Raw genomic sequence first — 27898 nt, 5'->3', positions numbered from 1 at the left:
TCCTTGTACATGCTTCTGTTATTTGTTATAACTTTTCAATTTGGAACATTACATGTAGCCTGTGGGAATAAGAAAGCATGTAGTCTGTGCATGATTCTGCCAACTTGGTGTGAAGACAAATTTTTTTGGTTACTTTGTGGTTGAAAACTAATATCTATTTACTCCAATATAGATACTGTGTGTGCAAATTTTATTTTGGCCATATCCTTTAAACCTTTTTTCTCTTATGTGACAAAAGTAAAGAAAATTTCAATCCTAAATAAAATCAAACAAAAATAAAATTTAAATTGTCCAAACCGTTTTAAACCATAGATTGTCACAAACAAGGGTGTTGCCACCTTAAGTGAATACAACATAGTAACAAAGGTTAGTGCCAAAGGAAGTAACTTTTCTGATCAGATTACACTAGGATTTGCAATCAAAAACATACCATTTACATTCCACGTAAATGCATCCTTCAAACGTAGTCCATCAATTTCAATATCAAGGCGAATGGGAATCAAGTTCTCTGATGTTGGCCTGCAGTTGCTATAGAGATTTAGCAGTAACTAAAAAACATCATCTCTGGAAAAATAACTAAAAAACATCATAAAATTAAATTTGAAACACTGGAAAGCATTAAAAGGCAAAATCAAACACCATTTAAGGAAGAAACATTATACTCCATGATATACTGAAGCAACAGAAAAATGCCAGAGATGGAAAAATGACAACCCAACAATAGCTAGGCCCAGAATTAGGACTCATGAATATTCAGTTTTCTTCATGAAAGAACTTTTTGAACAGAAAAGAAACCATTTGAGTCCTCTGCTATCGCGGAATGTGAAGGAACGTGGCACATATTTCTGTACACAGACTTAATATTATTAAAACTTCAGACATACAAATTTGTCTTATTCATTCCAAGTTTCCAAGAGTATCAGTAGTCTGATGGACTATACGGCGATACGCTGCTTTAAACAATTTTATAATTCACGTGCTCACACACACACATATACAGAGAGAGAGAGAGAGCAGTTTCAAACAAACATAGAACAACACTCTTAACTTGTAACTATATACAACAAGACTTGGGAAGATGTTTGTGTCAACAATCAGACCATCGTGAACAGATTCTTTACTGTAAAAACTAGCCTGAAACTATAGATTGTTAATACTGAAAACACCAATCAAAATTTATGCTAGTACTTTAACAAAAGAAAGAGAGAGAGAGCAGGTTCAAACAAACATACAACAAGACTTGGGAAGATGTTTGTGTCAAAAATCAGACCATTGTGAACAGATTCTTTACTGTAAAAACTAGCCTGAAACTATAGATCGTTAATACTGAAAACACCAATCAAAATTTCTGCTAGGAGTAATTTTACCTACAAACACTTGATGTTGATAAATAAAACAGCAAATGTGCTAATCTGGCCATCAAAACGTCTATAATTTTCTGTTAAATCTAAAAACAGAAAGAAAAACTACAGCTACAATGTCAAATCCTTGAACCAAAAAATAGTGCACCATGCTTCGCCTTTATATAGAAAGAAGAGAGATACAATATCTATATATATATATATATATATAGATAAGCACATGCATCACAACAGCACCTAGACTGGCAGCGTGAAATCTGAGCCTACTGCACCTAGCATGCGTCGATAACCAAGACAAAGATATGCCTAGACTGGCAGTGTGAAATCTAACCCAAGTGCACGTAGCATGCATGCATAACCAAGCCAAGATAAGGTTCACCCTCCTTCAGATCTGCACCTTTCATTAAGCAGGAAAATCCTCATGCAAGAGCACCCCTACTAACTTATGGATTTGTGCCACAGCCATAACAAAACTAAATAAACTAAAACGTGAATTTAAAACTAACCACTGAATATAGGAAAAGCATCTAAAAAATGGAAAGACTGGAAATAGTGCATGCATGCCAATATCTCCCTCTCCCCTGCATAAATACTAGTGCACACTCAATTATTGTACGAGCTGCTGGAGGGCACACTATAGCTGTACAAAACTCTGCTGCACTGACTGCTTGTAAAAGGAAAGAGCACTATAGTTGCAACACTGTCCATGCTACACAGGTAAACTAACACCCCCTCCTGTCAACATAAGTGTTCACCCACCACACCAAGTTTCTCCCTAAACATCTCAAACTTCTCCCTTTCAAAGGTTTGGTGAATATGTCTGCAACCTGTTCATCTGTAGGAATGGACTGAAAAACTATTACTCTCTTTTGAATTCTGTCAGTTATAAAATGGGACCTGATCTAAGTATGCTTCAACCAACCATGAAACGTTGGCTTGTCAAAAAAGTTTGAAACGACTCTACTTGTGACAGTAAATCATGGTAGTGTCCAAAGTCTAATCTGTCACCTCTGCTGATAACTTGAGAACCAGATGGCTTCACAACTAGCAGAGATAGCTGCCATATACTCTACCTCTGATGAACTAAGTGCCACTGAATTCTGCTTCCTGTTGAATCAAGAAAGCATGCTTGAACCCAAATTGAACCAACACTCTGAACTGCTCCTCCAATCACTAGCACTACCTGCCCAATCAGTATCAGTAAACCCATGCAACATCAACTCTCCATTGCCAAATACCTCAAACAGAAATGCAACATGTCCTTCAAGTACCAAAGCACATGTTTTGGTGCAGCCTGCAACCAAATGAACCTTCCTAGGCTCCACCATATACTTATTACTGACTCAAGGTGTTCACTGCAAAACAGATGTCAGATATGGTATTTTACCAGATACATGAGGGAACCTATCAACTGCCTCTACATCGATTAAATAATCAAGTATGTATATGAATCAACAAATGACTTCAGATTTGCTACAATAGGAGTAGCCATGGGCTTACGATCCATCTTCTGAAATCTTTTCAAAATCTCAACTACATACCCTATCAAAGGAAGACCACATCACTAGACCCAAAAAGTAGTGTATCGAGATGATGTCCTTCATATCAAATTCTTTTGCCAGTTCCACATTGCACCACGCTATGAGTTTCTTTGAACTTACTGTGAGTGTAAGACCATCTACATACAAGACTAAAACAAGAGAATAGAATCATCAAACAAATAGTAACGATTGGAATCTGCATATGTTTTAGTGAAACCCAAACCTAAAAGATACTCATTGATCCTGGAGTACCATGTATCCGGTGCTTGCCTCAGCCCATAAAACCCTTCTTCAAGCTACAAGCATGGGTCTCACACACTGCACCTCAAAGCATCTTCACTAATGTATGTACGCCACCTCAATCAAACATTAAGAAATATTTTCTTCAAATCTAATTGACATAAATGCCAACCGAAGACAAATGCTAAAGACATAATGAATTTGATGGAAGTATACCTAGCAACAAGGGAAAAAGCGCCTCATAGTCAATTTTCTCCTATTGGGAGAGGCTAGAGCCCTCTAGCCACAAACCAAGCTTTTTAGTACTCTTTACATTTCCTCAGAGTTGCATATGCACTCCCACTTTGTATTCATACTGGCTGTACTTTTCAGTCCCTTTGACCTACTTTTGTGGTCATTCATTGGACATTAATAAAATTATCTTATCTTATCTATGCTGCCATCTACTGCATGCTTAACCTTCTACAGCCACCTAGAGTCAATCACTAACTTCCCCTTTGGTCTAGGCACAATCTTCGGCACATCATTCTTCATGATGGAGTTGTGCACCATGGCACCTTGACAAACCTACTGACCTACTTCTTTCTCAAAACTAAAGGCTCTACATCAATGCTACATAAGTTGGAAACGTCTTGGGAGGATGACTTACCCAAAATGAAGTCTTAGGACTCCAACTTGCACTTGTGCATCTTATACTGTCTAGGTTAGACACCTAGGCTTTCTAGCATTCAACTGGATGGTAAAGAGGCATCCCCTGAACCTATGAAAGCTTGCTGATTTGAATCTGATTTTCTGAAATCTGCAGATCAGACTTTGGGGCAGCAAGCTTCTCTACTTCCTCAGAGACTGCTAGAGGTTCCAATTCCAAAGACTAGGAGGACAATGGATCCTCATAAAACTTGACATTTCTGTTCACAACTACCTTCTGCTTAGATGGAATGTAGACTTTGTGAACTTTAGAGGTCTCTCTATAACCTAGAAAAATGTCCTTCAAACTAGAAGGTTCCAGGTTGATCCTATTCTCTTCAACAATATCAATGTAGACAACACAACAGAAAACATAAAGATCTATCCTTGGCTTCTCGCCTATGAATGCCTCCTCTGTTCATTCAAAAATGAGGACACGGATCAAGAATATAGAAAGTTGTGGGACATGCTTTTTCCCAAAGACGAATGCACAAATATAGATCCAGAATCATAGATTTGGTTATCTCTACGTTGGACCTATTCTTCCTCTCTACAACTCCATTCTGCTAAGGGTTGTAGGCCATTGTTAGCTCCATGATCCCTGCTTTCCTGCAAAAAATGTCAGAGTCCTTGGAGGTATACACCCCTCCATTGTCAAACCTTAATACCTTAACATTTTTTCCAATCTGATTTTCTACTAGAGCCTTAAACTCGTGAAACTTCCCAGAGACCTTGTCCTTGGTCTTCATGAAGTAAATCCAAGACTTCCTAAAGAAATCATCAATAAATGACACATGATAAATATTAATTGACAAGCAAGCTAAAGTCATGGATCCACATACATCTTAGTGCATTATGTCAAGCATCTCTGTTAATCTATGCTCACTACTAGGAAAAGTGGCCTTCACATGCTTGCTAATTGCACAACCCTTGCACACTCTTTTCTTCTCAACCGCTAAGTTCGACAATCCCTACACCATGTCCTTCAGATTGGCAACACTCCAAAGTGCAAGTGACCTAGGCTCATGTGCCCAAGTTCACACAAATTGTCACTATTATGCACAAGGGCTCTCATAGGATCCCCCTACAACATATAAAACCATCCCCTCAAATACCTCTAGCTAAAACCCAACCAAGATCCAAGTATATCTTCCAAATGAGGACTTGTTTATCATCAAACTCAAACATATATTCTAGATCTATCATCACTAAAACTAAGAAAAGATTCTTAGTCAAGCCAAGTGCATAAAAAACACTAGTAAGCTCAAGAATATCATCTAATGGCATCTAGAACGAGATGGATCCCACTACTCTTATGGCATCATCACAAAGTTCCACTTGCATACCTACTTCCTACTCCTGATGTTTGATGAAGGCCTTCGTTTTAGAGGTCATATGTTTGGAGGCACCAATCACATATAATCCAACACCAAACACAATGTTAGATGAGAGACATGAGACCACAAAAAAGTGACTCAAGCTTGGATGAAAGCCCATCCACTCTATTTGATGCTTCTACACTCCCTACAAATTGCTTATGTTGCTAATGGTTGCCCTTCCCCTTTTTCTCATGATGCTAAGAAGCATAGCGACCAAACTTTTGACACTTGAAATACTTTATGTGACTCAAGTCATTTCACTAACTAGAAAACCCTGAATCCTCTATCTTCCCTTCATGACCCTTCCTATGTCCCCTCCTTTCATGTTGCTCTTCTTCATCTTGTTGATAAAGGCAAGATTTTGCTCCTCCTCTACAAATTTTCCACAATCCTGGCTACATCACAAAGTTCACCCAATCCACAAATCGAGCTCTAGTGTCAATCCCAATAACTATAGGACAATCATGGTTGGCCAAACTTTCTCAAAGCTCTATGCTAAGGTCCTCCATTTGAAGTTCATTGGGAAGCTTGAGTAAGATAACTCAGGGCTAGAGATTAGGCTAAATTTCTACATATTCACCAAACCAATAATCACATCCTTACACTCCAAGCAATCATTGAGGAGGCGCGGCATTGCTCTACGAAAGTTTGCCACTTCTTTGTAGATTTTCTATAAGTGTTTGTCTCTATGCCTCAAAAGGCATTGTTAAAGAGGCTCAAAGGCATTAGTATTTAAAGACTTTATTGATTGCCAACATTCATCTATACGAGAGAATCCTTACACATCTGCACAACCCACCAAGAATTAAATTATATTAAGAGTACTACAAGGGTCAAACAAAGGTTTCCTCTATCCCCCACATTATTTAAAGAGATTTATATTAAAGAGTTAGAGTCCTTCCTACATGAGCACATCCAATACAAAGACAGTCGCCTTCTCCACCATCTGATATTTATCTTGCTTTTTGTTGACAATGTGATCCTCTTGGCCTCATCCCCAAAAAGGTTACAGAGATAGCTAGATGCCTTAGCTCTTTTTTGTGACTTTCATTAGTAGGTAAAGCCAAGGTCATGATCTTCACCAAGATGAAGAAGACTCTCATTGATCATCATTGATCTTTTAGGAGGTCAGAGATTGAAATCACCAACAACTTTACTCCCTTGATTTGCCCAACCATCTCTTACCTACCAAACAAAAGATGATATTTGTAGTCAGTTTGTTAAGGTCACTTGGATAAACCCTCAGGGCAAGTTGCATCCACAAATGACCTTCTACACTAGCACTTCATGAATCTAAGGGATTGACTCATCGTTGGCTCCCTTACATACTTCGCCATTGGATGCACACTCTTCATATCACCCTAGGCCAATTTATAGTGGGCTCGCATAGACTTCAAGTCAAGATGGACCACTAAATTGACCAATCAAACAAGATCTACCAAATGTGCCATCTTAGGAGATTGAGACTAAGGAGCACTTCATCTTCCATTACATGGTTAACTATGAGATACTAGGACAGTTCCACTATCTTTTCAAAGAACTCTAGACTCTCACTAGTGATCCAAGAGGATCCAGAAAGGCCTAAAATTCAAAGTCCCCCAAATTTGATGGAAACAGTGCCATGTCGAAGAGCTCAAGGAGACAATTCCAATGCCACTTGAATCGCATCGAACGGAGTCCGTATGAAGAAGTTATGGTAGTTCGAAGATTTTAACCAACATGAAAAAAGGCAAACTTGTCAGGACACGTGGCAACATGTGGACATGACACATGGCAGTAAGGAAAAGGTGATGTGGCATAGCCAATAGAAAAGTGGCATTGAGTCAATGTTGATGTGGCAGGCAGAGGCTGACGGCTAACTATGAGACACTATGACAATTCCACTATCTTTTCAAAGAATTCTAGACTCTCACTAATGATCCAAGGGGATCCAGAAAGGCCTAAAATTCAAAGTCCCCAAAATTTGATGCAAATAGCGCCATGTCAAAAAGCTCAACGAGACGATTCCAATGCCACTTGAATCACATCGAACGAAGTCCGTATGAAGAAGTTACGGCAGTTTGAAGATTTTGACCAACATGAAAAAGGCGAACTTGTTAGGACACATGGTAGTGTCTGGACGTGACACATTGCAGTAAGGACAAGGTGATGTGGCAGATGTCAAATGACGTGGCATAGTGAGTAGAAAAGTGGCATTGAGTCAGTGTTGATGTGGCAAGCAGAGGCTGATGTGGCGATGGCTAGATGCATGGCATGGACCAATCTGGTGGCCCAATTGAAGGGCACCATGAGGCACCACAAAACGCCAAAAAGTGGCTCAACATACGGGCACCAACGAGATTTGAATGCGAGACCTCCAAGCAAGTGGCCAACAGTTCCAACAATAAGCCACAAGTCGTCGTTGAAACATAACTGGCGAATGTTATATTTAAGTTTTTGTTATCACTGATTGCTGAAAAGGGGGGGAAAGCCACAAGCTTGACGCACGACCTCCCAATTGACCGAATTCTCCGCATAGCTACCGAGCACATGTCCAACAGCCCACCGACAACAAAGCCACGCAATCACAAGTGATTGGTTGGACAACAAAGCACGTGGACCACGGTATATTATATGGTTCGGTGGATTAACAAACATATGGTCATGTATAGCATGCCAGTGTTAATATGTGCCATATATAACATATGCTATTTTTATATGATTCCAACGAGTTGGGCCGCAACCTCCATGAGCTCAACCCTGGGGCTGCGAACCCCAATGCCAATATATACAAAATGTTTTGCCAATACACCACAACTTTGTGGATGTGATATTTTTGCCTAACACTTGCATTTTGAGGCCTTGTTTATAGTGTGTATTATGTGTAAAACACAGTTTTGGCCCTTTTGAAGTGCAGGAAAGGGACAGATAGGTCGACAAGAGATTTAAAGGTCATTGTGTAGCAAACAATGTTATGGTGTTAAAGAAAAGGCTGAGCCCTTTGGTTTTGTAGCATGGTTATCACTGTTTTGTAATAATGCATAGAGTTTGTGCCCTTTTTGGAGAGTTTTGCAAGGGGTTCTTAGAGGCTTTTTATAAAGCTACAAAATAGAGAGTCGGCTAGAAATTGGGGAATTGATTTAATTTGAATCATTTTGCATCATAATTGAAGAGGCCACTCCATTGGAAGTGGACCCGGAGACGTAGCCCACATTGGGTGAACTCCGTTATCAATCTCGTTGTGTTCTATTATTTTATTTGCAATTGTTTATTTATGTTATAGTGTTCTTTTATTTTATTTGCAGTTGTTTATTTATGTTACAGTGTTCTTTTATTTTATTTGCAGTTGTTTATTTATGTTATTTGCTTTAATAGCTTTTTGTCAAGCTTGGTATTTCGCATTTTGTTTTAGGCCCAATAAATCATAGGCTCACAATAAAAGATCTTGATCAAGTTTGGAAACAAAGCTTAAATGATCTAGTTTGATTTGGTTCTTGAGTGTGAATGATTACCAGGTTTAAGCTTAAAAAGGGAGAAGGTAAACTTGAAGCTTATAATCCCAAAGGTCATTCGAGGAGCTTCACTCAAAGAGGAGAGATGGCTTCGCCAAGACGAAAGAATCATTTTAACTCTGAGACGAATTTTCTCGAGGCATTCAGTACATTGCAATTGTTGGAAATACTGAGAAGGGGGGTGAATCAATATTTCTTTTTAATTGTTATTTTTACCAGTTAGATCACTTATATTTAGAACACAAAATGAACAATAAGAAATATTGATTTTATTAGTTTCTTCTTTACAATATACTTAGGGCTCCAACCCTAGATGAAGACACTAATCTTCAATCTCCCAGGCTCCAACCTGTATTTTGCCAAGCACCGACTTGGACTTCCAAGGCTCCAACCTTGTCAATTTTGAGGCACCAACCTCAAGGGCTCCAACCTTATATCTAGTTCAAGCTCTGACTTGGTTTCTTGAGGACTCTGATCCTTTAGGGCTCCAACCCTATCCTCCAAGGCACCAACCTTGTCTTTACGAGGCTCCAACCCTTGCTTTACTTCGTCAAGATATATTTGGTTATACTTCACGGCTCCCAATGTCTTCTTCAACGAGCCCTGTCAATCTTCAGCTATCCCTTCACTTAGTCTCCACGTCACGTCATCAATGACAACCTTGATCTCATAGAAGGTGTCACCATTGCTCTTCATCGTACCCAAGCAAATTCTCCAAGTCACCTCATGATGTCATCAACGATGCATCATAGTCTTCAATGTTATCTTCAAGACAATTCACCAAACTGTCTTCAACAGTGTCTCCAAGGTTAGTCAAGGCTACTCAACAAGAACGCTCCAATCTGGGATCTTCTTCAAGATCACTTCACACAGACTTCAAAAAAGGTCTCCACAAATTCTTCAAGGGTGTCACCCGAATAGCCTTTTACACAGCTACTTCATTAAGTCTTCAATAGTGTTGCTCCAAGGAATGGCTTCAATAGTGCACCAAGATCTGCTACCTCTAATCAACACAAAGGTTCCTTAAAGAGGTTGCTCTAATTCTACTCAACAAGCTACTCCAAGGTCTGCACAAGTATGTATGCTTGAACAAGGTCTTCAATCCAGTACAAGGGCGCTCCGACTTCAACTATGTTTCAGAAATGCTTCCAAAGACTGCTCTAAACTTCAAAAAGAGTTAACATATATGCTCTAAGTCTGTACTTCACCACAATCCGAGAAAGGAGGTGGCACTGCACTGTTGTCACCACAGTTCGAGTACAAAGGAGTCTGCTACAAAGAATACTTCAATTTTGAAGGTGTTTGAGCTAAACAAGGTGTATTTCCACTATCCAAGGAGAATTTATCACAGTATAGTCACACCACAAGTTCTTTTCCCATAATTCGAGGAAGATTATCACTACCTGAGTTAGAAGGTTTACCACCGTTGAATGATCACAGTTAAGGTACTGCAATCCTCTACAAAGTTTGAGCCAAGAGAATATACCATAGCGAAGGATTTGAGCCTATTACACCATAGTTCCAACAAGGTATGTATTACAATCACATAATCCAAGCTATAGGGGATAAAGAGACCACAGTTCTATTTTCAAGGATCATAGTCCGAAAATGATAAGACTCCTCTCCAAGATATATTTCTGTCCAGAGATGTTCAAATCACTATAATTGTAATAAAGATTTAGACCCAAATCATTTTAAATTATTCTTGTGCTCCTTTCTCCCTTATTTTCCCTTATCCGAGCTGTTGTGGCACTTCTGTGATGATCACGGAATTGCACAGTTGAGAATGAGGTCCGAAATCCTTATATATAGTGATTTTTGCAAGCCAAAGCGAAGAGACACGTCACTGTATGGAGGCCGACTTGAAAGACAAGGTGTAGGTTGGCTCACTGCTAAATATAATTTTCTTGACTTAGAAATTCAATATCTCACGAACTATTTGGAGTTTCGAGGCAAGTAAGGGCTCATTGGAAAGGAAAAACATACTCTAAAAGATGGTATATGAATCATTTTGGAAGGATGCCTCTAAGGTGGTAAAAACTATTTTCTTTATGACTGTCCTTAATTTTTGTGCATAAGGAGTTTGGGATAGCATAGCTTCTCCATTGTTTCATCATTGGATCATTAGTCATCAATCAAAGGATCATAGTGTCATCATGTAGGAGGCAGTATCCATGTCATCATGGTAACATCACGTGTTGATTTGGGGTAGCATCGGATGTGCTATAGCCATGAAAATTGGTGGAGAGGCTAAAGCACATGAGATATCCAAGACCCATAAATGGTTTGGACAGATTGTACCTGGTGTGGGAGATATTAAAATAATTATTATTTTTAATGGAGTTCCTAAGTCTAAACTTAGGAAAAATAAAATATTAATGGGTATTAATATAAAACTGGGTTAGAAGGTTCCAAAAGTCATGGATCAAGCCAAATCTAATCTTAGCCGTTGATTAGAGATTTAATCTCGGTCGTTGATGGACCAACGAGAAAAGTATAAGAAGAGGCTTGAGGGTCAGTTGGAGAATACACCAGAGTGATCAGTCATTCATTTTGCTAGAGCGGGGTTGCTAAGCAAAGTTGAATCAGTGATCAGTAGCGAGGGGCAGTGAGTATGAGGCAAAGAGGCAGGGACAATACTAGGAGACCAGCACAGAAGCAGAGAGAGCGAGAGCAGCAGTCAGTCCAAGCTACGCAGAGCCCAGCAGAGGCAACGCAAAGCCCAGAGAGACTGCGTCATCCACGCAGAGGGCAGAGGGAGTGACGCAGAGGCTCCCAGAGGTTGTGCAGTGCCTTATAGGGCTGACGCAGAGGGTCCTGGGGCTGACGCAATTCAGTGGGAGACTGACGCAAAGGTCAGAAGGGCCAGCGCCGAGCTTCACTTGTGCCGGAGAGGGTTTTGTGGGACAAGTTTTCTGAATACCTGTTTCCGGATATAGAGGTATTGCTGCCGTGTATTTTTCTCTGTCGAGTGAGCCGGTTAGGCACCCAGTTGTACTCAGATACACTGCATAATAATATAACCCTTTGAATAGCTGCACCAGTTTTCCCGCATTGGGTTTTCTAGGGACATTGGTCCAAAATAACGGTGTCACTTGTGTGCTTGTTTTCTTTCAGTTGATGATCTGTAGATGTTGTGACTGTATTGTGTTTATTTCGGTATTTAATGCATTAAATAACTTGTTCGATTCTAAACAAGTAGAAGAAATAAACTAGCAGAATACAGATTGATTTTCTAATGGATAGACTTACAAAATTCAACATCACGTATTCAACACTATCATTATATACAAGTGCAGTGATATGTCATAGCACAACCTTCATTAATTTGTCATTAGGAAAGCTCCAAAGCACTCTTCCAATCATGTCATCGAGACCATCATCAAGTGTGGTCGTTCTTCAAGAGTATGACTTCATCGAGTATAGTCCTCCATTGGTCATCAAGGGCTTCTAGATCATCAATCAAGGCATATGATTGACACTTGGCACTTGGCACTTCTCAAGACTTCTTCAATAGTGGCTTGACATATTAATTGATGGCATTCTTATCAAACAAGAGTTATGACATCATCATCTGGAACCAGGCATCTATTGTCTTCAACCTTATCATCTCATTCTAGAGTTTCATGATATTCATTAGTATCTCAAGAATATTTTCCATATTGACATCAATGACAACCTTGACTAACAGCGATCAAAGGTGGAAGAGCTCTATAAAGAAAGATGACTTCAGATAGGAGAAGGCACCAGTCAAATAAAGAATGTGGGTGATCAGCCCCACTCTTCCTTCGTTTTCTCCTCCCCCTTTGAGACCTTCCTCTCCTCATTCTTCTCCATCAAATTCATTGTTGTCATCTCTTCATAAGAAAATTGCTTCAAAGAAGCCATTGTTGAAGTTGGATGTTAAGTTCGACTTATCACTGTATAACGGCGACCTTAATGCAAAAAAATTAGACAATTGGATTTGACAAATAGAAGTTTATTGTCGTATTCAGCAAATTGATGAAGAAGAGGTAAAGATTCAGTTGGCCTCTCTTTCACTTGAAAGTATTGTTACCACAAAATCTAACAGGCCTTGGAGAGGGAAACCCTTCAAGACAAGTGCTAGACAAAGTGCTAATAATGGGGTAGAGGCCCAATGTCACCTTCGCCAAAATCCCTTGCTATTTACAAACTTTCACCGATCTAAGGAGTCCTGGTAGGAGGGAGATCACTTAAGATAGATGTGCTAGGTATAAGGCACCAAGTGGTCAAGCTAGAGCTCATTCAAGAGAGAGACTCAATAATGGTTCAAGGCTTCAAAGAAGAAAAACGCTCTAAAAGAAAATCCCTAGAAAAGGAGGCACGAGACTTAGGGTTTTGAGATTTTTTTATGATATTAGGTATTCACAAAGTCAAGGCCTGGGAAAGAAGGCTTCTTATGATTTACTTCAACAAGTACCAAGTTCATACAACCCTCAAGGAAGTCCTTAAGTTGAGGGGAAAAGAACTAGGGTTTACCTCTTGAAAAAACACTTAGGGCAAGAGATTTTATGAACGAAATTTGAGTGGATGCCCACCAAACTTGGAGAATAGGAAGCGCAGGCCCTAAGCTTGATGCTTAGGTTCTCAAATCACCAAAAAGCCTCTTCCCTAAACTTTCCCTGCAAGCCCTAGATTTTGGCCCTAGCCTTAAAAAGACCGATTTTAGGAGAGAAAATTATGGAGAAAATTTAGGATTTATCACCAATAACTTGGACTAATGCCTTGTTCTTTAGGCATATGGAGTCAAAGATGAGATAGATAAGCTAGATCCTTAAGGATGCTAAAAATTGATGCCCTAGGTATCAACTTTTAGCATTTACCCACTTGAAGAGGAGGATCAATAGGATCCATAGGAGGATCAATAGGATCCACAGGTTGATCATGGAGCATGGCACGAACGGCTTCCACAATCGTACGATTCTTCCTTTTAGCCACACCATTCTGCTCAAGAGTGTATGGTGTTGTGGTCTCCCTCTTAATGCCAGCTTCTTTGCAAAAGTCAGGGAACTCATTGGATTCATACTCGGTCCCATTATCAGTCATTAATATCTTGATTCTATTCTCAGTTTGATTCTCGATCAAGGCTTTGAAGTGACGGAACCAGGTGAACACTTCATCTTTCCTTTTCAAGAAGTATATCCAAGTCTTGCGAGAATAATCATCTGTAAAAGTGAGATAATATAGATATCCTCCCAAAGAGTTTACGGGCATCATACCAAATATGTCAGAGTGGACCAACTGCAATATATCTGTAGACTTGCTATGGCTTGAGGGGAATGGTCCCCTTTTAAGCTTTCCTTCGGCACATCCCGGACATACACCTTCATGCTCTACTTTGAACTCGAGCAACCCTGTCACCATCTGTCTCACATCAGGTAGAGCCTTGTAATGAAGGTGGGCAAACCTCTAGTGCCATAGTTCAGATTGTAGAGATGTGTCGCAAGACATGACCCCCAATGGACTTCCTCCAACTTGATATAAAGAGTCATCCCGAAACCCAAGAGTAAAATCATCTATAAAATTCTTTTGCCAAACACGTACCTTGCCATCGATGATTGCTACCTTGTAGCCTTTGTCTTCCATTGCCGAAATGGACACCAAGTTCTTCTTGAGATCAAGTACATATAAAACTTCTTGCAAATGGATCGTGTTACCTTGATTTAATTGAAGAGTAACATTCCCTACACCCTTTACGGGATAGGTGGCATTGTCTCCAAGGATAATCTCAAAGTTTCTCTCCTTCTCTATCAAATTAGAGAGAGCTTCCTTGTAACCAGTGAAGTGCCTTGAGGCACCACTATCAATAAGCCAATTTCCCAATGAGTCCAGAGGAGAGGTAGTGGAGAGCGTCGATATAAGATAATACTCATCCTGCTTATTGTTAACAACATTTGATTCATACCTGGAGTTCCTTGCTTTCTTGGAGGGTTGACCATTTCTTTGATTTCCTGCATTCCTCTTTCCTTTGCCATTGAACCTGCCATTCCTTTGATTGTTGTTGAAGTTGCCCCTGCAGTGATTTTGGTCATCATCATGTGATGTGTCCTTTCTTTGGACGCTCCCTCCCATAGTGGCCAAATTTGTTGCAACAAAAGCATCTTCCCTTCCTTCCACCCTTCGATCCGGGCTTTCCTTTGAAATGTCCTTTAGACCTAGAATTATTTCTCCTTTTGGCATGAGAGGAGAAAGCAGTGGGGTTGCCTTCATTTGAAGGCATTTCTTGCTCCACCATCCTTGTCTCTTCTTGAATGCATCTCGACATCTATTCTTCAAACCCCGAAATTCGATCATTATTGAGAAGAGTGGTTCTAAATATATACCATTTGGATGGGAGCCCTCCAAGGGTAGTGATAGTAAGTTCCCTGTCAGGAATACTTTTCCAATCGATAGAAAATCATTCTTGATCCCAGTGATCCTTAAGAAGTAGGATTGAATATCCTCGTCCTTGCCCTTCTTAATATCTTTCAACTTATTTTTGAGGAACAAAACTTGATTTGCATCACTAACCTTAAACAAGCTTACCAATCTGTCGTAGATCTCCTTGGAGGTGTTCAACTCAGAAATGTAGGCCACCAGACGCTTGTCAATTGAATCTCGGATAATCTTCTTTGCTTTGACTTCACCCTTAGTGTACTTGTTCTTTGTAGCAACTAGTGCATTTGATGGAGGCTCCGGAATTTTACCCCTCACATAGTCCAACACTTCTTGCTCTTCCAATGTCAGATCAAGAGACATCTTCCATCCGTGATAGTCAGACTTCTCACGGAGCTTGTCTTTGGCGGGAAGTGGGATGAGGAACCCATGAAGGGAAGTGGGATGAGGAACCCATGAAGCCTTTTGACCTTTCCAACTGTCTTCGGTGATTTCTCTTTCACTCTTGCTTGGGTTTTGTCTTGACCTCAGCTCTGATACAATGTTACTTTATGGTATGTTCTATGCTTAAGAGCAATTTACTTCAGATTTTCTTATTAGCCCAATATCAATTTCCATAATAGCAATCACATCAGCATGATAGTAAAATGCAGATAGAACATAAATATAAACAGTAGAAGACAAGCCAAGACAAGAGGACACAAGATGTGGCACCAGCCAGGGACAAACCCCAATGCGGGGAAACCCTTGATCAATTCTTCTTATATTCTTCAATAATTCAGCAGAGAGAGAGATAGTACAATTACACAAATCTGTAATTTTATGACAGCAGCAACAAAACCCTAACCAGCAAAGTCAAGGTTGGTCAAACAGGTTAGAATTGACCTCAAGTCAACCTCAGTCAACTCGGCCTCCAACAACAAGAATATACAGCCCAAAACAGTACGAAATGATGGTCAAATTGCATTCAATGCAGGGACAGGTCTGCGGTCAACCCTTGATAGTCAGCGTTGGTCAAAGGGTAGTCAAACAGAGGTCCGATTTGCTGATCAGAAATGTGGCTAGCCTAGGAGAGGTTGCCCAACCCAAACCAGAGTCAAAGTATCCTCCACGTTGGTCAACGCTACCAAGAATCAGCCTTCCTGTACCTTGGTCAACCCAAGTCAACGCTGCCCTAATTTGCATCCTCCTCCTTCCAGCCACACGTGTGAGAGACCTGCTCCTCTAATGCGTAGGAGAGAGAAGAATGAGTGATGAGATGAGTGGAATAATGCCACAAGGTCTCCTCCTTTTATATGAAACGTTGAGGATAAGTTGGGGGTAAAAAGTCACTGTTTTGCTTGCTAGCCGACCTTGACAAATTGTCAAGAATACAAATAAATTCATATCTCCATGAATATATGTCGAAATTGGATGATCGTTAGATCAGTCCTACACCTCTCGGTGAGAGGAATCAAAGAAAAATATCAGCTGCCATAAATAAGGTGACCCACATGGAGTTTGGCCCTAGTTGCCAATTTTAACAGATTGCCATAATGATAAGAGTTAGAGCTCATCTTTGGCTTTTGCACACATGCTATTATTTAATGTCCCGGCCATCTTTTGAATTTTATAATTTTCTTTTTCTTTTGTTTATTGCTTATGGCCATGATATGCTTTTAACTTTCTTTTAAATATATCAACCTCCAAGGCAAGGTTTCCAACCCGACCCAAATATGTGGACAAGGGGAGGGGTGTGCAAGTGGTCATGTGGACCCAGAGAACGAAAATGATGAAATAGGGCTTGTAATGTGCGGAGGGGAGTAAAAAATGTGGAATGGGAAAACGAGACCACACTAACAAAATTCAAGTTTCCCAAGTAATGCCCTTTCTAAAGCCATAAGCTAATAGGTGTAATATCCCTAAGGAAATTTTGTTGAAGTTTCTAAGCCTAACAGTTAGAAACCCTCCATGCACTTTACTGATTTATTCCTACCTACTTGATATGTTAATTAAAAAGTTATTTACCATGTAAATCCTAAAAATAAATACAAGTGCATGCTCAACACATTACAGATCATCAACTGAAGGAAATAGAAACAAGCACACAAGTGACACCGTTATTTTTGGACTAATGTCCCCGGAAAAACCCAATGCGGGAAAACAGATGCAGCTATCTGAGGGTTTTATTATTAAGCAATTCTTTTCTAAATGCACTACGTGCCAAACTACCTAACGCGACAGAGATAAAAATCTGGCAACAATACCTCTCTTCGGAAACAAGTATTCGGAAAGCCTGCTCCACGAAATCCCTCTCCAGCACAATCTGAAGCTCAGCATCAGCCCTGCTAACCTTTGTGTCAGCCTGAAACCCTCTGCGTCAGCCTACTGAGGCTCTGCACAGCCTCTCTAGCTCTCTGCGTCACTCCTGCAGCCTCTGCATGGATGACGCAGGCCCTTCTAGCTCTACGCAGTCTCTGCTGCCTCTGTGTGGCTCCCTCTGGCTTTGCATCTGCCTCTCTCTGCTTCTGCGCTGGTCTCTTAGCACTGTCCCTGCCTCTCTACCTCGTACTCACTGCCCCTCACTACAACTGATCACTGATTCTATCTCTCTTAGCAAACCCCGCTCTAGAGAATAGAATGATTAATCACTCTGGTGTATTTTCCAAGTGACACTCAAGCCTCCTCTTATACTTTTCTCGTTGACAAATCAATGGCCGAGATTAAGTCCCTAATCAACGGCTAAGATTAGATCTAGCCGGCACAATTTTATATTAATTCACATTAATATTTTATTTTCCCTAAGTTTAGACTTAGGGACTCCATCAAAAATATTAATTATTTTAATATCTCCTAAACTGTTTGGAATCTGCCTAAACCCTTTCTGGGTATTAGAGATCTCATGTGCTTTAGCCTCTCCACCAATTTTCGTGGCTAGAGCACATTTGATGCTACTCCAAATCAACACTCCCTCTTAGTGAGGACTGTGCTCTAGTAATACTCCTCACTAAGCATCACTATGATCATCCGACATCGGTCCCTGTGTTGATGCTAGGCCTGTTGCCCAGCATCGTCTGCATTGCTGCATCATGTACTGCTACCCATGGCCCTGCCACTGCCACTGCCACTGCTGCATCCATACTGCAACTCCCTCTACATCTGTGTTATTGCCCATGGCCCTGCCATTGCCACTGATGCATCTGCACTGCAACCCCTCTCATCATGCTGCATTGTGATGCCCATAGCACTACCACTGCTAATTGTTGCATTGCAACTCAGTTACTGAGAAGTAACTGATCTCCCAACTCTGACATCTCTGTCAGGCTAGAAACACTCCTGATGTTGAAGCTCCCTCTGCCGCTGACAAGTGCTCCCTCTCTGACCTCTACGTTGCTGCAACAACTCCCTGCATCTCGCACCGTTGCACACCTCTCTGTGCCATCCTGCACTTGTGCAACATTCCCGTGCCTCTCGCACTATTGCAACCTGCTAGCCTCGCGTTGTCCTGGGAATACTGCACTGTAGCTTTCTCTGTCGCTTCATCCGCATCCATCTCTACCCACATCCACTAGTCTTGCTACTCCTCTTCGGGGCTCCCGTAGCATGGTCTAATCCAAGAGGCTGGGTACCTCAAGGATCCTGCCCCTCATCGCCTGTAGTCTGTCTGACTACAGCTCGATGTCTCCCCACTTCCGCTCAAGTGGTGTGTGTGCACTCATGGCACAGTCATCGTCTGTCTCCACTTCCTTCTCTGCCCTTGCTGGCGCTGCCTTGGTCTCGAAGGCCTCTCCCTTGTTCTTCTTCCTTGGACACTGGGTCGCATAATGACCCAGCTCCCCACAGTGGAAGCATTTGATCTTGGAGAGGTCCTTCTTCCGTTTCTCTTGCTTTCCCTCAGATGCTAGGGCAACATCCTCCTCCTCCTCCTTGACTTTGATCCCCTTGCCGCTACTTCTCGCCTTGCTTAGCCTTCTGATCTCTTCTTGGCGAAGAGCTGCCCACATTTCCTCCCAATGTGGAAGGGTCGCTCTGCCCAATATACTCTGGACAAATACCTCCCAGTCTTCTGAGACTGCGTTCAGGGTTGTTCTCACCATCAATTCCTGATCCGGCGTGGCCCCTATGGAAGTCAGCTGATCCCGGATCTCATTCAATTGACCGAGGAAGGTGTCGATCGGTTCTCCCTTCTTCATCTAGTATGACCGCAACTGATTTTCTAGTAACATCCTTCTCTGCACAGAAGTATGCTGGTACAATTTCTTTAGGGCCTCCCACATCTGATTTGTCGTTTCCTTCTCGGCAATGTGTGGTACTACATGGTCCTTGAACCCGTCAAGGATGATGCTCTTGGCCCTCCCCATTGCCCCCTCGTACTTGTCGTTATTAGCTGGGTCAACTGGGATCGCTATCATCCTCAAGGCGAAGTGCTTGACACGATTTCTGTCAAGTACGGATAAGATTCTGGCATTCCAAACTGCGAAGTTTGAGGCTCTGTCCAGTTTGTCCTGGTCTCTTACTCCGTTTAGTGCCATGTTGCTCTTCTACTTCCCTCCTGGAAGTTCTCGATGTGACTCCCTCTGAGCCTTGATTTCCCTCCTGGAAACTCTTCTGCCGATATCGAGATTCCCCCTACTCTGATCGTCTGTGCAACTGCACCACTGATCTGGATTTCTCGGCTAGAAACCCTCGGTAACAACTCCCTCCTCCTTGGTCTTGCCCTGTTAGGTACTGTTCTGACTACAGTACCCCACCAGCTCCACTCTGCAACTTACACATAGCCTCCTAAACCCCAGCAACCTGAAAGTGAGAGCTCCTAGGCTCTGCACAGTCCCGACACCGGCAAACTAGCTCCCTCAGCCAACTGCGTCAACCCTCCTGGCCTCTGCGTGAGCCTGTCTTTGCCTCCGTCAGCCTCTGCGCAGCCTCTTCTTGGCTTGAACTTGATTACGTAGGCTAGGAACAGCTTTTGTCACTCAGGACAACTGTTTTCTGCTGCTATTGCTCTGCTCTGCTGATGACCTCAGTGCTCCTGTGATCTGCAGCCACCCTCTGATACCATGTTGAAGTTTCTAAGTCTAACAGTTAGAAACCCTCCATGCACTTTACTGATTTATTCCTACCTACTTGTTCTGTTAATTAACAAGTTATTTACCATGTAAATCCTGAAAATAAATACAAGTGCATGCTCAACACATTACAGATCATCAACTGAAGGAAATAGAAACAAGCACACAAGTGACACCGTTATTTTTAGACTAATGTCCCCGGAAAAACCAATGCGGGAAAACCGATGTAGCTATCTGAGGGTTTTATTATTAAGCAGTTCTTTTCTGAGTACACTAGGTGCCAAACTGGCTAACCCGATAGAGATAAAAATCTGGCAGCAATACCTCTCTTCGGAAACAAGTATTCGGAAACCCTGCTCCACGAAATCCCTCTCCAACACAATTTGAAGCTCAACGTCAGCCCTACTAGCCTCTGCGTCAACTTGAAACCCTCTGCGTCAACCTACTGAGGCTCTACACAGCCTCTCTAGCTCTCTGTGTCACTCCTGCAGCCTCTGCATGGATGACACAAGTCCTTTTGGCTCTGAACAGTCTCTGTTGCCTCTACGTGGCTCCCTCTGGCTCTGCGTTTGCCTCTCTCTGCTTCTACGCTGGTCTCTCGGCATTGTCCCAGCCTCTTTGCCTCGTACTCACTGCCCCTCGCTGCAACTGATCACTGATTCTATCTCTCTTAGCAAACCCCGCTCTAAGCCTACTCTTATACTTTTCTCGTTGACAAATCAACAGTCGAGATTAAGTCCCTAATCAACGACTAAGATTAGATCTAGCTTGATCCATGTCTTTTGGACCATTCTAACACAGTTTCATATTAATTCACATTAATATTTTATTTTCCCTAAGTTTAGACTTAGGGAATCCATTAAAAATATTAATTATTTTAATATCTCCTAAACTGTTTAGAATTTGCCCAAACCCTTTCTAGGTATTGGTGATCTCATGTGCCTTAGCCTCTCCACCAATTTTCGTGGCTAGAGCACATCCGATGCTACCCCAAATCAACAAATTTTACAGTAAATAATGAAAGCATGCATAGACATAAACACACAGAAAATTACTCGAACATCAGAACACCAATTTAGAGCCAAAAACTGCGATGCTGAGCCATTTTATTGATAACTCATGAAGTATAATAGATGCTTGGAAAGTATGCACCTGGGATTGCCCGAGGCAAGCTAGCTAAGCCCAAGTGATGAATATGAGATCTCCTCCAAGCGTGCTCACTAATTATCCTTGGCTCTACACTGGAATGCCCAGAAAATAAGTTGTTGGTTGTGTAGAATGGTTGCTAGGACCTCCTACGCTGCTTCGAAAATTCCAGGAAATTAACCTCGACCTCTCCACCAAATACCTAGAATAACCCACAAAGGAATTATTTGATGGTTGACCTTTGAATTTCGGCCCTATTTTCCCTAAATGGCTTTGTTGCTGGGTAATTCAAACCACCTGTAAATCCTACTGCAAAAGGCCCCCAAAAGCGCTGCAATCTGCAATAAAATACTTCCCCGAACTTTGTCTCAAGTCTCAGCCCCAAAATCACTTCACTCCTCAACCTACAAGCGTGCCTCTTCCAAGAACTGCGTTGTTGCTACTAAACCTCTCCACAAACTTGCACTCCCTGCTGATGGTACGAACTGGAATAGGTGGGACTCCCTCCTTGGGCTGGCACTCAAAGTCCACCAAAGCAAGGGTTGAAATTTCTGCTCGGAAATGCTCATGTGCTAAACAACACTTGAAAACTTCGCTTCAACTCAAGCGTGTTATGTCTATAAGACAAAATCTCAAATATGCTTGAATGACCAAAATGAGTGCCTCTTGCTCTCAAAGAGCCTCCAAAATGCCCATGTGGACCCAACTTGATTTTCCCCCACCAACTTCGCTCCAATGAGAACTTGTTTCACTTCTGGGTCGCAATTCTCCATGAGTGGCCGCCATGTACCACTAGTGGCTCCATTTTCTCCTCCATCCTCTAATGTTTGGGCTCACATTTGATCAAAAATACAAGTGGGGCCTCTAAACCCATACTTCCTAAGTGCTAATGTGAATTAATTCAGCCAAAAACTGATATTTCCCTTTTCAATGTTGCTAAGTGGGAATATCACAATCCTCCCCGCGAAAGCGTTGCTTGTCCTCAAGCAACTGTAATGAAGAGTGTTGAAGTATATGTTCCCCCTCCCTAGTGGCATCCTCATCCGGTAGGTTCTTCCACCTGATCAAAAACTCCTTGATGACCTTGTTCCACAAGTGCCTCTCATGAGTGTCCAAAATAGCCTCTGGCTGCAGAACTAGGTGCCCCTCATCATCCATAGGCAATAGCTCTATAGTCGTTGTCACTTGTTGTCCTAGTGCCTTTTTCAGGTAAGACACATGAAAAATGTTATGTACTTGGCTCCTCGGGGGTAGTTCCAGCTAATATGCTACCTCCCCTACCCTCCTGGTGACTTTGTACGGCCCATAGAAGTGAGGCTTGAGCTTCTCAACCCCCTTCTGCTTCAGTGATGACTGCCTGTACGATTGGAGCCTCAAGAAGACTAAGTTCCCAACCTCAAACTTCCTCTCTACTCGGCCCCTGTCTACGTAGAGCTTCTGTTGGTTCTACGCAGTCTGCAAGTTATCCTTGAGAGCCCTCAAGATATCTTGGCTCTCCTGTATCCAATCCTTGGCCCTAGGGGCCTTGTTGTCTCCAAACATCATGTCAGCAAAAGATAATGCATCGTAACCATACAGGGCTTTGAATGGGGACATACCTATGGACATGTGGTACGTGGTGTTATAACAGTACTTTCCCAAGTGCAACCACCGTATCCATGCACGTTGTTGCCCCGTCACATAGTTACGCAAGTAACCCTCCAGCCATTCGTTGATAATCTTCGTTTGTTCATTTGTTTGGGAGTGATAACTAGTGCTCGGAGTGAGCTCTGTGCCCACTAGTCGAAACAACTCCTGCCAAAATCCTCCCATGAACCTGTTGTCCCGATCACTGACTATGGTCTTCGGAAGACCATGAAGTCGAAATACCTCCTTGAAAAATAATTCGGCCACCTGTGAGGCTAAGGACCGGGCTAAGATGGCGAAAAAGTGTGCAAACTTTGTCAATCAGTCCACCACCACATATATGCAGTCCTTGCCCTGCGCTGTGGGCAACCCGATGATAAAGTCCATCGACACGCTCTCCCACTTCCCCTCAGGAATAGGAAGAGGTTGTAGTAGCCCAACAGGGTAGACTCACCCTTGTTCCTCTGGCATGTGTCACACTCCCGAACATGCCTTAGAACATCATCCTTGAGGCCCTTCCATGCAAAGCGCTCTCTGATGGTCCTGTAAGTCTTGGTAAACCCCTAATGCCCTGATAATGGTAAGTCATGGGCTGCCTACAGGATCTTCTCCCTCAACTGGGAGTTGGGTACCAAATAAATCCGGTTCCAAAAGTAGATCACTTCATTCATCACCCGGTATTGGTCATCCACCGCTGCACAGTCAAGGACCTCACATGCAAAACGGTCGTTGGAATACTCTACCAACAACTGTGCCCGCTAATTCGATGTGTTGACCACTACTGGTCAACTACCCATGCAGTACACCTCCTTTCTGTTGGCAGAGAAGGGTAGCTCCTGAGCGACATGTCCGTGCCAGCCTACAGTCATCGACAGCTTGATCATTTTTGTTGTAAACCCAGTCTGCATGTATAAATTGTAAATAATCTAAGCAGATCAGAGTCATGTATGTAAAGTTGCCTAGGTGGACCTAACTTTCTAATGATGATTTGCGTCCCGGGAGGTTTTTAGTCTCACCGATCCATGGATCGGCAGAGTTTTCCTTCAAACCCGACCCCAAAGCCGGGATGCATTTTGTTATTAGGACTTTAGGAGAATCCTAGCGTGTTAATCTGCTAGATTATAGTTGTGTCGCAGAACTGGGTGGTTTATGAGGGTCTATGATAAAGTGGGTTCGTCCCCTTAAGATGTAAATTGTAAAAGTCATGATGTAATGTGTCTTGAGGGTTGAGAAATGTTTAAATCCCCTCATGAGTCCTAGGTCCTAGGTCCTAGGGGATGTTTCCAACGGTTTGGTTCAAATGATCCATTTAGAAAATAAATAAAATATTAAAATAAAATATAAAAAAAATAATAATAATAATAATAATAATAATAAAAAATTCATAAAACAAAGCAAAAACCCTAAATAATAAAATAATAATATTTTTTGTGAACACATGCAAAATATCATTTTTAAATAAAATCGACGGATGAGATCAAGAGGTGTCTTGATCCTCATCAACGGTCGAGATCAGTTCTACATGGATCACCCAAAACTAGCCGTTGGGATCATTTCCTTCTTATAGGGTCTTAGGGGGTCATTTTACAGGTTTATCTGATCTGTGAGTCTGTACTGAAAGCTCTCTTGTAAACTGATTTCTGATTAATAAAAAGACTTTGGGGTTCAAACTGGCTGGTGTTACTCTCTGGAATTGCTGTGAGGTGTTTGCTTTTCTGCATATTTCAGTTTTCAACAGTTAAAATAGCTGATTTCTTCAGAGCATTGTGAGTACAGGTATCTTGCTCACGTGCTAGGGTCTGAATGTTGTAGGGTTTCTGGAAAATGGCAGGTATCTCCATTTTCTCTTGAAATCTAGCAGCATTTCTTGCCCTTTTTTGCTGATGCTTGCTTGAGGTGTGCAGGAAACTTTTAGGTGAAGGTTATTTGTGGGCGTTTGGGGAAGTTCTGGGCTGAACCAGCCGACTCCCACAAGCTGTTCTGTGCAGAGCCCAGCTGTTTGTGCCCTGGGTTAATCTTTTAGAGTTTATTTCCTGTTTTACATGAGGGATTTTCTTTATTTTCACAGTAAAGTTCAAATGTTTGATAGCTTGAAAATGTTACTGCAATCATTGTTGAATCTGGCTGTTCTAGAGCTGTGAAAATTTTGATTTTAGCAAAAAAAAATTTGAGGGTTTACTGCAAAATTTTGTATATCTGCCGTACTTTCGTTTTTCTTTGAGCAGGTTATAGGCCCAAGATATAAAAAAAAACGTCAGCAGAGCCTCTGTCAACGCATCCCGCTCAGGAAAGAAGATCCGATCTTAATAGAGCTCCTTCAACGCAGCATCCTCAGGTACGCTCCAAATCATTTTGTTGAATTGTTGATCTTCGTGAAAATACGTGTTAATATCATCATTTTTTTTTCTGAGCTCGAGGCTGTCAAAACGCCGCCATCTGGTGTCTGAGTCTGCAAAGCCTGCGGATTCAGTAAATGAACATTTCAACTCTTTTCTATTTACGCCATACTTTTCAGAAACAACGTTTATGATCTTCTGCCTAGCATCATTGTGGTTTTGATTTGAGTCTCAGTTTCCATTTTATCTATCATTTCGTCTGACCGCGTGCATGTAAGGTTTCAAAGCCGTCAAGCCCCGGGTTAGCCAGGTAACTTCTGCGTTTCCCCATTCTCAGTAAATCTGATTACCATTGCCGCCGTTATCTGTGCATTTGTGCGTTAATCCTGTTCACGCATTTGAGAGCGTTATGCTCTTATACACCCTTGTTCACGCCATTGAATCACCCTGCATTCATAATGTTTTTCTCGGCCTGTGAGGAAACACATTTTCGTTTTAGAGTTTATGCGTAGGTTACAGGTGGTCTATATCCTCGTCTAGCCAAGGGAGAACGCACAGTTCGCTCTTCCTTTTCCGCTTTGATTCCTCAATCGTGACAGCGATTTACCTGAAGACGTTTCACATATGCGGTGTGGCAAGGGTTTATCATAGATTTGTTGTAGTGTTCATTAAAATCGTTGGTTTCGTTCCTTTTTTATTTATTTGATTTTTCTTTTATCTTTTAGATTTCAGTTTCCCTTGCGGTTTTTATTTCGATACAAATCTACATATAAAAAGGGGCTGTATAAAAAGGTTTGGTCTAAAGTTTTGGGTGCAGGATAAAAATTTTAATTTTTAATGCTATTTTCTTTTAGATTTTAATTTAGTTTTTCTTTAGCTTTAAGTTTAGAATTTTTTTTAAATTTTAGCTTTAGTTTCCTTTTTTTTATATAAAAAAAAAAAAAAAAAAAATCAAAAAAAAAAAAAAAAAAAATTAGGATTGGCTTTAGGCTGGAAAATTTGGCCTTAAATCTTTTTGCCTGAAAATATTGTGGAAATGTCTTTTGGTCAAAATTCAGTCTTTTGAAGAAATTTTTATGCTGAGATGTTAAGTTATTGATGTGGTATGAATGCTTTACATGAATGATTATCTTGACGTGGTATCTGGTTAACAATTGATGGTTTATAACTGAGTTATCTTTCTCCTAATTACCTGATATCGTTATTGATTTCCTTGATCTTTGTGGTTTTACTAGATACTTAAAGCATTGCTCTCTTTATCTGATAATAAATGATTGTTGTCCGTGGTTCATGTTCTTGTATCATCTAGCTAGTAATCATTTAGATCTTTTAAGGCACTGGTCTGCTCAATTCATCGAATCATTTTAGTGCTTATCTCAATCGTGCATCTCGTCTCCCAGCCCAACTGTCTGACAGTTGGCATTCACCATCTCGCAGGGTCTACCCCCCTTAGCCGTGGGAGACAGGCTTAAACGGAGAGACCGGGGATCAGAGTGACAGCCCCCGGTCTGAGCGTTGTCGTGCCAGTTTGCGCGACAACATTTTTTGGCGCCGTTGCCGGGGATAGAGTTTTTCTGTCCTTGGTCCTTGTTTTTTCAAGCTTTTCCGTGCTTAGCTTCTTGTTCAAGTGGCGACTCCACTTCCTATATTATCTGCAAGAGTGTACACTAGAAGACATCCGAGCAGTCTGTGCAATCCTACTCCTGATCCTGAAAGGTTTATAGGGTGCGATCACACAAACTCGCTTCTCGTACACTTCTTGGAAATCTTGGACAAGAAGCCCTCTCCGATATTCATTTGCTCTTTAAAGGTCAAGTTAAGCGCAGCACCATGAGTCTGTTTGCCCCTTGTGATTTTTCTAACATTCCTGGAGCCCCCAATGATATTCCATCTGTTGGGATAGACAAATTGCCTAGCTTTCATGGAGATAATGCCATTACTGTTAATTCCCATCTGCAAGATTTCAACATATGGATGGCTAAGTATGCTAGATCTCTTGATTTTGATCATGAAGATGTCAGGATGACCCTTTTTGTCTTGACTTTAGCCGGTGATGCTCATGACTGGTATACAGAAAAACCTCCTAATACTTTTGACTCTCTACAATCACTCATTAATGCATTTAGAGAAAAATTTGGAGATAAGAGAGAGGGAAGACATCTTGTAAGAGCTCTTACTCTGATGAAAAAGAGAGAAGACGAAACTGTTGAAGAATTTAATAGAAGGTTTAATGGTATTATTAGAGAATTGCCTCAAGACTATAAACCTTCAGATAAAACTCTCCAAGATTTTTATATTGACGCCTTTGGTCCTGAGCCATCTTACGAGTTAAGGCGTGCTAAACTTACTGATTATCGAGATTGCCAAGCCTTAGCTGTAGAACTTGAAAAGGACAAGGCAGCTTCTGGGAAGTCTGAAATCCCAGGTTTTGATAGGGCTGCTACAAAACTAAAGGAACCTAAGGGAAAAGCAGTCCAAGAGCCTGAAAATGAACTTGTTCTTAAATTGCTTCAAAAAATTGAAACTATGGAAATCAACCATAATAAGGAGATAAACACTTTGCAGAATAGGTTAATTCAAAATGAAAGAGCGCAACCGCAAAATTTTCAACTCGAATCATAATAACAGAAAATAGTAACTGGCAAAGAAA

The 27898-nt window shown here is 41.4% G+C and overlaps 1 protein-coding gene across 1 annotated transcript in view; it reads right to left on the bottom strand.

Moving 5' to 3' along the window:
* The window catches only part of BSH (transcription regulatory protein SNF5, putative (BSH)), a 424444-nt gene that overhangs the window by 384519 nt on the left and 12027 nt on the right, over window positions 1-27898 (bottom strand). The window contains exon 5 of the mRNA XM_089380810.1: window positions 431-548. Coding sequence (XP_089236936.1) covers window positions 431-548 — 118 coding nt within the window. The remainder of the gene's footprint in view (window positions 1-430; window positions 549-27898) is intronic.

The sequence above is a fragment of the Pinus tabuliformis genome, chromosome J (genome assembly GCF_031772625.1).
Source record: "Pinus tabuliformis cultivar Carrire ecotype Pingquan chromosome J, CPIR1, whole genome shotgun sequence".
Lineage (NCBI taxonomy): Eukaryota > Viridiplantae > Streptophyta > Pinopsida > Pinales > Pinaceae > Pinus > Pinus tabuliformis.
The sequence above is the reverse complement of the archived record's forward strand: the minus strand, read 5'-3'. Positions and strand labels throughout refer to the sequence as shown.